The 14989-nt window shown below is 45.3% G+C and overlaps 1 protein-coding gene across 1 annotated transcript in view; it reads left to right on the plus strand.

Moving 5' to 3' along the window:
* The window catches only part of agbl1 (AGBL carboxypeptidase 1), a 191382-nt gene that overhangs the window by 76076 nt on the left and 100317 nt on the right, over positions 1–14989 (plus strand). The window contains exons 16-18 of the mRNA XM_078529973.1: positions 729–873; positions 5753–5903; positions 14453–14633. Of these exons, the coding sequence (XP_078386099.1) occupies positions 729–873; positions 5753–5903; positions 14453–14633 (477 nt within the window). The remainder of the gene's footprint in view (positions 1–728; positions 874–5752; positions 5904–14452; positions 14634–14989) is intronic.

Genomic DNA, 14989 nt, shown 5'->3' on the forward strand with positions numbered 1-14989 from the left:
TCAGAGTTTCATTTTTTTTAGAATTGCCTTTGCAAATTTTTTTTTCATTAGAGTTGCCTTTTGAACAATTACAGTGTGTAACATTTTAGAAGGTAAAATGAATATTTGCTCAAGCAAAATGTATGTAAGAGGCAGCACTTTAATTTTGCCCAGGTACTGATTATGTGCCTCTGCAATGTGTGTGCACATGCAATGTACATACTTGTGAAATATTTGTGTGATGCACATAATCTGTGCATCCTTATCTTATGTACCTATAAAATGGGCATATTTGCTTTCAATCTTCAAAATTTGTTCTTGGGATATGCGTGAAGCGGTACAATCAATGTCCTGAGAAGGTGGTTGGTGGACCACTGCTTTGGTGCTGATCTTCTGAAACTCAATGGCTAGGCCACTGGATGAGGGCATAAAGAATCAATCATGTGATGTTTGGCTGGAGTCTGTCGTAGGCCAGATATTTTTTTAATATGTGGAGGACTTTAGTGAACGGTTAGGTTTCTATGACAACCTGACAGCTTTCCTGGTCATTTATTTTTTTTTGGGGCCAGCCTGTTACCAAATTCAATGAAATTTAAAATTCAAACGCACATCTGTTTTATGTACTCCCTGTGAAATAAAATTCACCATTTTGCCTGTGATATTACTTATTTGAAACACAGCATGTTTGACTAAGTAGAACAAATGGATTCTTTGCACAAATAAAGCTGGATATTATTCTGTATCCTCAGGAATCATTATTGCAGAGCTAGTGCAGCTGCAAGAGATCAGAAGGAAACATCATACTACACCTTAACGTTCACCATCACTTTCCTGCACTCGAAGGATGTCTGCTACCTGGCATATCACTACCCATACACCTACTCAACACTAATGGTATGTGAATTTCTTATGATGTATACTGTGGGAAAAGTGCTACAAAACACCCCAGTGGTCAAATCTACAGAACAGCCCATACATGTAACATGGCCAGGCAAACCAGTCCCATAACTCTGAATTCAGTTAGTCACATGGTATTGTAAAACATCAAGTGCAGGACTTTACCCTCAAGGCTTCAGGCAGGCTCAGATGAGGGTCAGAAGTCCGTGCTGCGTGGGAATAGTCAGGCACTTGTGATTTTCCCCGAATTAGTCAATTAATGGTCAGAGGGTGGGCTTCCAGTCTATTTAAGAATGGGGTGGGGGGCGGTGTGTGGGAGTGAGATCTCAAAGCTGGAGGGTTAACAGAAGGCCCTCCAGCTCGGAAGTGGCAGCAGCAGGTCACAATGGCAGGTAGGTGAGGGAGAGGGTGCCCCAAGATGGAGGCGTCCTCTTTCCAACTTTTTCGCACTTATAAAATAAAAAAAATAGATCAAGCGGCCAGGGTCAGTGGGGAGGGTCTCTGAGCTTACCTGGGGTGCTGGTCTCCCGGTCCATTGCCAGGAAGATGCCTCCAGGCTGCTGCACTGTTGCTGCTACCTCTGGCGGCCTGGAGGCTGACTAGAAAGTCCCTCTGACAAAAGGCCGTACTAGGCCATTAATTTCCTGAATTGGCCACCCGCTGTTCCGGTGGCCCTGGCCCACCCCCATCCTGCCTCCAGAAAATGCCTCAGGGGCGGAAAACAATTAGAAAATGGAAAGAATTTTCCACTAACAAAACATGGATTACTTTGTTGTGGAAAGTAATAAATTAAATTAGCTGATTTCATGGGCTGAAAGTGTGAGATTCAACCATATTCCAGCTTCAGATTCACTATCTGCCAGTCACCACCATATCACTGTTCTTGTCCTGACCATGGTGATGTAACTTTACAGTGGGTAATCTGTGATGTGTTGCAGGCAGTGTCCCAGTGTATTGTTGAACTGAAGACTTTTTTTTCACTTTTACATCGTTTTTTGACTTTTGGAATTAGATCCTCTTGGACGCCTGGCATTTATTTATTTATTTATTCAGGGAATGTGGGCATTGCTGGCTAGGCCATTATTTATTGCCCATCCCTAATTGCCCTTGAGAAGTTGGTGGTGAGCTGCCTTCATGAACCGCTGCAGTCCCTGTGGTGTAGGTACACCCACAGTTCTGTTAGAAAGGGAGTTCCAGGATTTTGACCCAGCCATAGTGAAGAAACAATGATATATTTCCAAGTCAGGATGGTGACTGGCTTGGAGGGGAGTTTCCAGGTGGTGGTGTTCCCATCTATCCGCTGCCCTTGTCCTTGTAGATGGTAGATGTCGTGGGTTTGGAAAATGCTGCCTAAGGAGCCTTGGCGAGCTTCTGCATTGCATGCTGTAGATGGTACACACTGCTGAACTATTCGTTGGTGGTGGAAGAAATGAATGTTTGTGGAAGGGGTGCCAATCAAGCGGACTGCTTTGTCCTGGATGGTGTCCAGCTTCTTGAGTGTTATTGGAGCTGCACTCATCCAGGCAAGTGGAGAATATTCCATCACACTCCTGACTTGAGCCTTGTAGATGGTGGACAGGCTTTGGGGAGCCAGGAAATGAGTTACTCACCACAGGATTCCTAGCCTCTGACCTGCTTTTGTAGCCACAGTGTTTATATGGCTGGTCCAGTTCAGATTCTGGTCAATGGTAACCCCCCAGGGTGTTGATAGTGGGGGATTCAGCGATGGTAATGCCATTGAATGTCAAGGGACTATGGTTAGATTTTCCCTAGTTGGAGATGGTCATTGCCTGACACTTGTGTGGCATGAATGTTACTTGCCACTTGTCAGCCCAAGCCTGGATATTGTCCAGGTCTTGCTGATTTGGACATCGATTGCTTCAGTATCTGAGGAATCACAAATGGTGCTGAACTTTGTGCAATCATCAGTGAACATCCCCACTTCTGACCTTATGATGGAGAGAAGGTCATTGATGAAGCAGCTGAAGATGGCTGGGCCTAGGAAACCACCATGAGAAACTCCTGCAGTGATGTCCTGGGACTGAGATGATTGACATCCAACAACCACAACCATCTTCCTTTGTGCTAGGTATGACTCCAAGCAGTGGAGAGTTGTCCCCGATTCCCATTGACTCCAGTTTTGCTAGGGATCCTTGGTGCCACACTCGGTCAAATGCTGCCTTGATTTCAAGGTCCATCACTCTAACCTCACCTCGGGAGTTCAGCTCTTTTGTCCATGTTTGAACCAAGGCTGTAATGAGGTCAGAAGCTGAATGACGAGTGACCCTGGCGGAACCCAAACTGAGCGTCTGTGAGCAGGTTATTGTCCCAGCATTGCTAAATGTGTGCTATCCTTGTAAAATCAGAAACACAAGTTAAGGAAAACTTTTAGCCCTCAGAATGGCAGGAACCAGGAAGCATCCTCTACTGCCAATGGCTCCTTCGGAATCAGCACCCTGAATCAGATAGTCTGAGGATGGTAGCAGCCACCCTGACAATGGGCGGAATATTACGGTGGGGCAGACTCTTCCCCCGGATACAATGTTGGTGTGAAGCCGACCCATTCTATGCCGGCCCACCCTGCAGTCATAAGGTGCTGCCGGCAGGCTAAATTGTGGCAGAGTGGGACTTCCGCCCCTCACTGGGGAGGAAGTCCCGCCCTTGGGTTCATGCTGGCCAATCTGATAGGCCGGCAACTCCATCAGCCCCAGCAGCGCCAAGAGCACATTAGTGGACACTGCTGGGACTGCAAAGGGGAAGCCGAGGACCCAATGGATCCTGGAGACAGGTTCGGGGTGTTGGGCAGTGTGGGTTTGGATAGGTTAGGGATGGGGTTGGGGTGGTGAGGTTGGTGGGTTTAAGGCAGCAGGTGGGCAGGAAGAAAGGGGGGTTTCTATTTGAGAGGGAGGGCCACCCCTTCATCAGCAAAGGGAAGGCCCCTGAAGTTAGAACCCCCCCTTCCTTCCCGCCCTTTAAAGAATTATTTTTTTAAAAATCGGGCTGGCCACTCCTGCCCGATTGCCCATGCCAGCCGTTTAATGGATTGGGCAGTGTATTATCGGGGTCAAGTGGCTCGGTAACAACCCTAATCGACCCTTGATTATCTATTTAAATATGGCGGGCTGACAGCCGACTTTGGCTCTTGCCCAACACCCCCACGCATGATGGGGGTGAGCTTGGGTGTTGGCAGGAAGACGCTGGCCTGGGCACCCACCTTCCTGCCGAAAACATGCGTGGCGGCAGCATATAAAATACAGCCCCATGAGCCAGACAGTGACCCCCTCAGAGAGACAGCAACTAGTGGACCACTGAGTGTGACAGCGCAATCGTTGAATGTCTTGGCTTTTTCCCTGATCCTAAGACTTTGGACACCATTTCTGGAAGCCTGGCGGTGTTTGCTTGGGTCTGATCCCTCTCTCCCAGCCGCTAAGATGCAGCTTTAGCTTGAAGTTTTAAAATGATGCTCATGAAAATCAAATTCTATCATCTATCTCGTAGCTACATTGAACCCTGAGTGACATGGAAGATTTTAATCATTTGGAAATGTGAGCCAGAACGATGTGAGAACAGCCATTATTTTTACAAAAGAATTTGTTACAGGTGTGCTTTAAATTAGATTTTACTGCAAAACAAAATTGGATTTCTTTCTTCCAGTAAAATTGTATTGAAATGAAATCTAATGCTGAGTTTGTTTCTCAATAAAAAATTTTATGTGAATAAAAGGACATTTCAGATCGTTCCACTTCATGGTGATAAATTATTCTGAATCATTTGCACAGTGCATCGCTAATGTATTCAGGAGATTGAAGCTGGTCCTTTTATTTCTTTCTAAATAATTTTCGGAGCGAGTGTGAAATGAATGGACACCACATTACTATCTGATCTCTAACTGAAAATCTGGCTTGAATTTAGACTCTAAAATAAAAGCAAAAAACTGCAGATGCTGGAAATCCAAAACAAAAACAAAAATACCTGGAAAAACTCAGCAGGTCTGGCAGCATCCGTGGGGAGGAACACAGCCAACGTTTCGAGTCCGCATGACTCTTCAACAGTTCTGTTTTTGTTTTTGTTTTGGATTTAGACTCACCAGGCACTGGGGCAAGAGTGATACCAGTGATGCAGTGCTTGGCCCCCATTACACCAGCACCCACCCCGACCCATAAACGCACTTAGTTCAATGTGAATAAAGAAAGAATTTGCATTTAGATAGCATCTTTCTTATCTTCAGAACGTCTCATTGTACTTCACAGCTAATTAAGTACTATTGAAGTGTAGTCACAGTCATAGAGAAATCCGGCAGCCAATTTGTACATATCAAGGTCCCACGGCAGCAATAAGATAAATGATCTGTTTCTGTGGTGTTGGTTGGGAGATACATTAGAGCCAGAACATCAGGAGAATTCTCCTGCTCTTCTATCAATAATGTCATGAGATTTTTAAGAGTGCAAATTGGGCCTTGGTTTAATGTCCAAATCATCCAAAAGACGCAACACAGTACAAGTCCTCTGGCAATCTTTTTTCAGCAACACCAGCTCAGTCGGTCTTTCTGACCCATGGTAACTTGGCCTCTTTTCTTCCTCCACCTTTTCTGAGCTGGGTATAGTGTGCAACCGCCAGTTGCTCTGCTGTACGTCCTCAAAAGGCCATTCATGAGAGTGAGGCAACAAACTGTTCTCAAACACGGGCACCGACAGTAGTGACAGTCACAATCGCAAGAAGACCCAGCGCCGAATGGCCTTCAGTGCAACTTTTTTTGCACCCGTTTCACTCCGTTGGAGAATGGCATTTGGGGCCAGGGGGATTGAGAAACATAAATGGACAAGGAAATCTAACGCAATGCATTTGTCTCAAGGTTTCATCTCTTTCCTTGTTTCAGACTCACCTGCAGCTCCTCGAGGAGTCGCTGAATCCTGATCAGATTTACTTCAGGCATCAGATATTGTGTTCCACACTAGGGGGTAACAAGTGCCCAGTGATCACAGTTACTGCAAGCCCTGGGTCCCAACCTGAACAGTTGCATCAATTTTGTAAGTGATCAACATATTTTTTGCTTTCTGTGCAGTAAGACTGAGGCAAGGGGCTGATTGAAACTCTGGTGCATCTCACCAAGTGGATGTGCAGGGGTGTTACATGGTTCACGCTACTTGATATTGCCCCCTGTCTACCAGAGGTTGTTTCTCACTGGCGGGGAGGTTACTGGGATTTGCCGGGGTGGGTGGGGGGGTGCGTTGGGCATGGGGCAGCACAAAAGAGTGAACTCACTTGTCTGGGCAGCAGATTCCACTAAGTTAAACATACAGGGCTGGGCTTTCCAATATATTTTTGAAATCCAAAATCAGCCATGATCACCTGAATTATGGAACAGGTTCAATTGGCCAGATAGTCTACTCCTGTTCCTATTTCTTGTGTTCTTGTATATTTTTACTTGTTTTCTTCTTGGATTAGGGTGGACACATGGGCATTCTGCCAGTGAGATTCTGCCAGTGGTATGACAGTGTACTCCTCTCCATCTTAAGCCAATGATGATTTTCCACAGGAAATAACAATAAGGGTCTGAATTACTTGTCCAAGTACAAATGGGCATATTATCATAATTTTAAATGCTGTAAAATGTTTATGTTAGTGTCCAGTATAGCACTAGGAATGGTGGCAGAGAGGAGGCATCTTACATTGCGAAAGGGCAGTCAACAGGTGCAAGTGAATAAAAACTTTGAACTGCTGTAGTCATGTTGCTTTTGAACTGTTCAAAGTAATTTCATTTTTGCTGAAGAATGCTGCACCAAAAAAAAGAAATAAGAAAGGCTGTGGAGTTATACAGCTTCTTTCACCATCTGAGAACATCACAAGGTGCTTTACAGCCAACCAGGAATTCCTGAAGTGTTGTCACTTTGTAATTATGGAAAAAGCTGCAGCAAATTTATGCACAACAGAAGTCTCACAAACAGCAACAAGTCACCTGTTCTCGACTTTGGTTGAGGGATAAACATTGGCCAGAACACCAAGGGCAGTCCCCGGCTCTTCAAAATAGTGGCCATGGAATAATCTATGAAATGGCAAACAGTGTCTTGGTTTAACATCTCATCTGAACGGAAGCACCTCTGGCAGTGTGGCACCCAGTCAGTAGTGCACTGAAGAGTCAGTCTAGAATATCTGTTCAAATCTCTGGATTGGAACACAAACCCACAACCTTCTGACTCTGAGGCAAGAGTGTTACCATTGAAAATGGGCCCACCAGTAAGTAAGCAGCTTCCCAAACAATAAGGTCTTTGGTTCCCCACCTGCTGATGAAGCAACAGTCTCCCTAACTTGATGCTAGTTCACAGGATGGGCCCCCCAGTCGCAGTGGCATAGCACTGATATGTAAATGAACTTTCCCCCAGGTTGCAGGCAGCTGATGGCAGAGGTGGATTGGTGGGTGTAAGCTTTCTGTGTCCGACTTCAGGTGTGGAATGAATCTCTAGCCTGAGGTATTTATTTTTCAGGAGTTCGGTCCACTGTCTCAGGCAGTGCTCATACACATGTTTCTGAATTCTTTCCCCCGCAGATGTGTAGCCCCTTGGCATTTCAGATTAAGCACGCGTATTGAAAAAAACATGAACTTCTGAACGCTCTATGAAGCGATTTTTAAACGGATGCAATGAGTACAAGGATAAAGAAGTAACAACAATGTTGTACCAGGAAATAGTTAAAGCACAGTTAGGGTCCAGCTTTGGGTGTTTATAGAAAGAATATTGAAGCACAGATTTACCAAGAACATGTCAGGAATGGGAAAATATAGTAAATAGGTGAGACTGCAAATAGTTGGAGTATTTCCACTGGAGTGAAATTCGTGAAGGGTTTTGATAAATTGAAATGGAAAAGTCCATCTCCTCTGATTGGAGAGTTAATGACAGGGATTCATCAATTTGAATTTGCCACTGAAAGTGAAAGAAAACAATTAAGAGAAATTTCTTTACATTATGTAACAAATTTCTGGAGTTTGAACGCTTTGCCACAGGTAACGGTTGAGGTAGAAGACCAGGGCATGTTTTAGGAGAAATTTAGATGAGCCTTTAATGCAGAGGAACATACAGGGAAGAGAGCAAGGAAATGTAATTCCATTTGGATTTCTCTAGCAAAGAGCCAGCATGAACACAATGGGTCAAATGGTCACCTTTTGTGCTGTATAGCTTCATATTCCTGTGGCTTATCCTTGTTTGAAACATGCTTTTCCTTCTGCACAACAACAAATCAAGGGGGTTCCTTTAATGCATCTTTGAGAGCTAGGCTATCCGCTCTGCTTCTCTCCCCTTTGGCAGTGAGCTCTCTAAGGCCTAATTATTGCAGGTGATCAGTGAGTGCTACACAATTAAATAGTTCTTCCATCAGTCAGAGGGACTAGGTTAGAAAGCTTGAATGTCACAATAGGCAGTACTAATGGAGGTGAAGGGGGTCTCACCCACCAGATGCTGAGCTGGCGAGAGTCCCACTTCACCTCCTTTCGGGGAGGCCTGCCAATTTAAATACCCCTCCGGCACTTACCCGAGCAGTGGTGGGCCTTCCCCAGGATCAAGGACCCCAGGAGAGGAAACCCCACTCCACGAGAACTGCCAGCCAATTGGAGGCTTGGCAACCAGGAGGGCAGTGCTAGCTGCCAGTATTGCCCCCACCTGAGGCCCAAGATTGTTGAGGAACTCAGGCCATGTTGAATAATGGCAGGAGGAGTGAGGTCACGGAGTGGGAGTCGTGGGGGAGAGGGGATTCGGCAACAAGGGCAGGGAGGTGGTTCTCGACAGATTGCCACTTCCTGGTGCTGGGTTCCTCGAGCAGGCATTGGATACCTTTGAGCCCCAGAAGCCTGCAAGTAACCTAACAGGGTTTGTTTTTCAGCCTTCCTGTATGGTGAGTCCCTCGCCCGCTGCTGGGTGGATACAGGCAATGGTGGGGTGAATGGACATTAATTTCCCACTAAAGGACCTCAATTGGCAGCGGGGTGGGATGGCTGTGCGCGAGCTTCCCATCTTGGATTAATCGGAGCTGTAGAAGGAAGGTGGCGAGATCGCCATCTGCCACCCTCCAGCCCGATTAAATGCCAAGCCCCAGCATCAAACCCACCTCGAGGGAAGGCACTAAATTCTGCCAAATGGGTTGAAGAGCTGGGTGATGCAAAGGATTAGAGTGACCGTGTGACATGGGCCAGAGGGAGTCAGTACTGCAACGGGATAGAGTAAGTTAGAGGAACTGTTTGACACAGTGGTTTAGCGGTGATGTAGTGAATTAGAGAGATTGGGTGATACAGCGGGCTAGAGCGACTAAAAAACACAGTAAGTTAGACAAAAGGGGCTGAATGACAGGTTAGAGGGAGTTTGTACTGCTGTAACAAATGGAGGTTGGGTGATGGAGTAAGTTAGGGGACTGGTTGACACAGTAAGTTAGAGGGATTGAGTGGTGCAGTGGGTTGGAGACAATGTGTAGTGCAGTAGGTTAGAATGGATGGGGTGACATAGTGATTTAGTGAACTACCTTTTCACCAATGAAAGCTGAGCTGGAATCCAGGCAATCAGGTTAAATGTCACCTTGGGCTGTGTCAGTGAGTTTCTGCAGTAATTAGCTACACTGGCAAGAAAAGTCCGAGGTCTGCTTGCTTCGTAGCCTATGGTAGGCTGGCTGATTTCAGTTGGACACTGGTAGGAATAGTTTAATTCTCTTCCACAATCCTGAGTAAGAGAAAGAGTGAGGTAATTGGAATACCACCTAGAAGGACAAGGGCAGCAGATAGATGGGAACACCACCACCTGCAAGTTTCCCTCCAAGCCACACACCATCCTGATTTGGAAATATATCGGCCGTTCCTTCATTGTCGCTGGGTCAAAATCCTGGAATTCTCTTCCTAACAGCACTGTGGGTGTTCCTACATCACATGGACTGCAGTGGTTCAAGAACACAGCTCACCAGTAACTTCTCAAGGGCAATTAGGGATGGGCAATAAATGCTGACTGAGTCAGCAACACTCACATCCCATGAAAGAATAAAAAAAGGCAATAAACGCTGCACTGGTTAGTGATGCCCAAATCCCATAAATGAGTAAATTTAAAAAGAATGTTCGCCTTGGAGCAGAGAAGGTTAAGGGAAAATTTAATAAAGATGTTCAAAATCATGAAAGGTTTTGATACAGTAAATAAGGAGAAACTGTTTCCACTGGCAGAAGGGTTTGAAACCAGATACAGATTTAAAGTAATTGGCAAAAGAGGCAGAGGTGTGATGAGGAGAATTTTTTTTTTAATGCAGCATTATGCATTGGGATGTTCTGGAGTGCACTGCCTGAAAGATAATGGAAACCGATTCAAAAAGTTGGTTGAATACTGAAAGGGGAGGAAATTACAGAGCTATGGGGAATGAGCAGGGGAATGGAACTAATTAGATATGTTTTTTTGAGAGCCTAAATCGGCAAGATGGGCTGATTGAACTCTTTCTGTACTGTGTTATAAAATATTCTCTCTGTGTGATACTGCACTGTATACAAACCACACTGATGCGCATCTAGGCATCAAATGATGTTCAACAGCTACAGAAGGTTACCATGCTGTCAGTTATTCTCTCTCAAGTCTTTATGTTAATGATGAAACTCACATTTTTTTCCCTTAATGATTCTATTTGTTCAATTTACCAAATCCTTTACTTGTATGCATCATTTCCCCAGTGACTGGGGCTGTTAAGGTTCAAGGTTTATTCAGTAAACAAGGAGGTCAGAGGCTGAGTGAGAATCAATTCTCTAGAAGTGCAGAGCCTAATGAAATAGATTATACAGATATAATTGTTTAAGCGCCTATGTGTTTTGTAGGGGTTCGGTGTTTCAGGGTGAGACTGACAAAAGTAACTGATAGTGTTTGAATGATAGAAAAATGGAGGAAGTCAAGCCGAGAAAAGTGAGCCTGATTGAAGGAACTGGTGGTTTTGTATTTCAGTCACACCATTGCCACTGGAATATCAATTTTCAGAACAAAGCAACGTGTAAATTGAGTTAGAGAGGAAGGTAAAGTATAAATGTGCAGCAGTTTTATAAAAATCTGCCGCATAACCTAACACAACTCTTTCATTAGGCAAATAGTTCCAGAGTTCAGAAAGGGCCAATAACATAAAGACAGCAGGAAGTATATCTGTGTAAAAATTGCAGCACATTCTGTGAAACGTTTGATACCTATTTTCCAGAGAATTGTTTTTGGTCATATCTCAATCATACATTAAAGCATTTTACTGACAAAAAATAATTTGAACTAATTATTGCTCTTGGGAAGGTGGTGGTGATAGCTGAGTGGTTTGTTAGGTCATTTCAGAGCACAATTAAGAGCCAGTCACATTGTTATGGACATTGAGTCACATATAGGCCAGAATAGGTAAGGGTGACAGATTTCCTTCCCTAAAGGACATTAATGAATCTGATGGGTTTACCTGACAGTCCAGTGGTTTTGAGGTCACCATTACTAATATGAGCATTTTATTCCACATTTATTTAATTAACTGAGTTTAAGTTCCCCAGTGGCTGTGGTGGAATTTGAACTCTTTAGTCTCCCACCCCAACTAAAGTCCCTTGTCCCTGGTAGCTATTCTAGTAAACCTGTTCTGCACCTTCTTCAATTATCTTGTCATCCATCCTAAAGGCTGAGACCTCGGGTGAGAAAGAGGACGTTGTACCCGCTGGCTGCAATGGTGGCTTTTCCCGCTGTATCGTCCCATTCCTGTGGCGTCATTAATAATTAATCCCTGGGAAACACGGCGAGTCACTGGCCGGGCGGCCTCTAATATACCCGCCCCGCCATCACCCCAGGCCTTCACTAAACCAGGCGCCATATTTAAAGGCCACCTCTGCAAAGAGCTGGCACTCTCCAAGGGATTGGGATCTGCTGGGAACTTATGGCTGCCAAAGGGAGGAAACATGCTGCATGGGGGTGTGATCAGTGGGTGGGTGGAGATGCAGGTCAGCTCAGATGGACAACTGAAAGTGAACCCCAGCAAGCAGCATTGAAAATGCTCAGGACATTGAGATGAGTCTGATGGATGAGGGCTCCACATGCGTGGGAGAGTGTTTGCTCGAGACTCCCCCAACCTCACACTCCTGACACCTTCATTCCCTCACTCCCAACCTCACCCCCCCACCCCACCCCCCCACCTCCCCAGTACCTCTTCCACTCGCAGTCAAACCTAGACCTTCCTCTCCCACTCATAGCTGTGCCTTCCTCTCTTCTGCTCAACAATCATCCGTAGCAGCCCATGGCCAAGACTGTGATGTCCCGAAGCAGAGCCCAGACATCAACGGTGACCTCCCACTTTCTGTGGGCTGCTTTGTGGTGGAGCCATAATCATGAGGATCCACCCAGCATGTGATGCATGTGTCCCTCCAGGGCCCGGTAACTGTCGGGCTCCGGCATCTTCTGCTCCTCGGATGTCCGCGATTTGAGCAAGGCCCTAACAGTAAGACCCGACTTCTGCACGTTACACACATCAAGACGTGTTCTGGGCCGGTGTGTTTTCCAGCTGACGTAGGCTGTGAATTTGACGTTGGTGGATGATTCCGGTGAGAAGGGCTTATGATTATATACAGATGTATTAAAATTACCTTCCCGACTTGTGGTGGTGGGAAATGCGGCCCACCATTGATGGATGGAATGGACGATTGAAAACTGGTTTCACAACGGCGTGTAGTCAAGTTTTGGCCTTCTCACCATATTGTCCACTCACGGCCGCCATGACACCTGACGCCAATGGGGATGGAAATTTCCGACCCTAGAATTGGACACAATATTCTAACAGAGGCCTAACCTCTGGCTTATAAAGGTTTAGCATAACTTCCTTGCTTTTATGTCCACCATATATATATTTATAAAGTCAAGGATTTCTTATGTGTTTTTAAAAGCCTTCTTAACTTGTCCTGGCATCTTCAAAAATTATATATGTACAGCCACAAGTCCCTCTGTCCCTCCACCCCCATTTATATTCATTCACCTCATTCTTCCTGTAAAGTGCATCCCTTCAGCATTAAATTTCATCTGTCATATGTCTAACCATTTCACCAGTCTGTAATGTCCTCCTGAAATTACTATCCTCCTTACTGTTACTTGAATTCCCATGTTTTGTGTCATCTGAAAACTTTGGAACTCTGCCCTGTATACCCAAGCCTGCAGGTCATTATATTGATCCAAATATTGATCCTGGGGGAAGCCACTTCCCTCCAGTCTGAAGTTAACCATTACCCTCTGCTTTTTCTCTCTTTGTATTCATGTTACCAGTGCCCCTATAAATCCTTAGGTTTGAATTTTGCTAACAAGTCTATTATGTGGCACTTTATCTGATGCCCATTGAAAGTCCACAAACACAACACCACTGCACTACCTTCATAAACCCTCTTCATTATTTCATTGAAGAATTGAATTGTGCTATTCAGGCTCAATTTGCCTTTAACAAATTTGCCTTGGTTGACATTTATTAACCCATGTTGTTCAAGTGGCATTTAACTTTGTCCCAGGTTATGGTCTCTAGAAGGTTCCCCACCACCAACTTTAAAACTTTTTCAAGCAGTGAGTGATTAGGGCCTGGAATGCACGGCCTGAGAGTGTGGTGGAGGCAGGTTCAACCGAAGCATTCGAAATGGAATCAAACTATTGCCTGAAGAGGAAGAATTTTCAGGGATGTGGGGAGAAGGTGGGAGAATAACACTAAGTGAATTACTTATTTGAAGAGCTGGTGCAGACACGCTGGGCCGAATGGCCTCGTGCAATGCAGTAATTGTGTGTGTGGGCTTCGCTGGCTGGGCCAGCATTTATTGCCCATCCCTAGTTGCCCTTGAGAAGGTGGTGGTGAGCTGCCTTCTTGAACCGCTGCAGTCCCTGTGGTGTAGGTACACCCACAGTGCTGCTAGGAAGGGAGTTCCAGGATTTTGACCCAGCGACAGTGAAGGAACGGCGATATATTTCCAAGTCAGGTTGGCGAGTGAGTTGGAGGGAATCTTCCAGGTGGTGGTGTTCCCATCTATCTGCTGCCCTTGTCCTTCTAGATGGTAGTGGTCGTGGGTTTGGAAAGTGCTGTCAAAGGAGCCTTGGTGAGTTCCTGCAGTGCACCTGTGATAATTCTTGTATTTATCCATCTCCCCTTTTTTGAACCGGGGTGGAACATTTTGGTTGGTGGGGAGGGGGGTTCTCGGGTAGATCTTCCATCATGCTCCTCTGACTGGCACACGACAACATTTATTCTCTAGAAGAGTCCGACATTTTTACTAGACTAAGTTAATCATTCCCAGAGAAACTGCATTGAGAGTTGAGACACTGGAGGTTGACTTCATGGTTTTGTTAACTTTACGCTTGTTGGGCTGGGTCCTTAACTTGTGGCTGGGACTTCACAGAAACCACCTGATTTTCACAGGAATATCAAGTTGAAAATCTAGCCTGCAGTGCAAGGCAACCACTCTTACATCAATGTCCCAAGAGGCAAATTAGACACGTTGTTTTATACCCACAATCTTCCTGTAAAAGATTTTTGACGTGAATGATAAATCCAACCAGAGAGTGAAAGAGATGTTGATCAGTTACCCTGCTGTATCTCACAGGGAATCGGCAGTATGTGGTGCTGACGGCCCGAGTCCATCCTGGAGAGAGCAATGCAAGTTGGGTCATGAAAGGGACACTGGAATTCCTCGTGAGTAACGATCCCATTGCTCGCAGTCTACGGGACTCCTACATTTTCAAAATCATTCCTATGCTAAACCCTGATGGCGTCATCAATGGCTGGTGAGTCAAAGCAACGGGAGAAAGATGTTTTTACCCTTTCACTATTTTTAAAAAAAACCTAGAATGTTCATGCCTGTAACCCAAGCTCAGTGTTTACAGCTGCCTCACTAAAACATTCACTGTATCGCAATTAAGGTCTGATGGGGAGATGTTGGAATAGTGGTGTCAATGGACTAGTAATCAAGAGCCCCAGGCGAATGCCCTGAGGGCATGCGGGCGGTGGAATTCAAATTCAACTAAAAAATCTGGAATTGAAAGCTAGCCAATAATGATGATCATGAAACTATCACTGGTTGTCATAAAAACCCATCTGGCTCACTAATGCTCTTTAGGGAAGTTAAATCTGCCATCCTTAC

This window comes from Cetorhinus maximus, chromosome 26, assembly GCF_964194155.1.
Source record: "Cetorhinus maximus chromosome 26, sCetMax3.hap1.1, whole genome shotgun sequence".
NCBI lineage: Eukaryota > Metazoa > Chordata > Chondrichthyes > Lamniformes > Cetorhinidae > Cetorhinus > Cetorhinus maximus.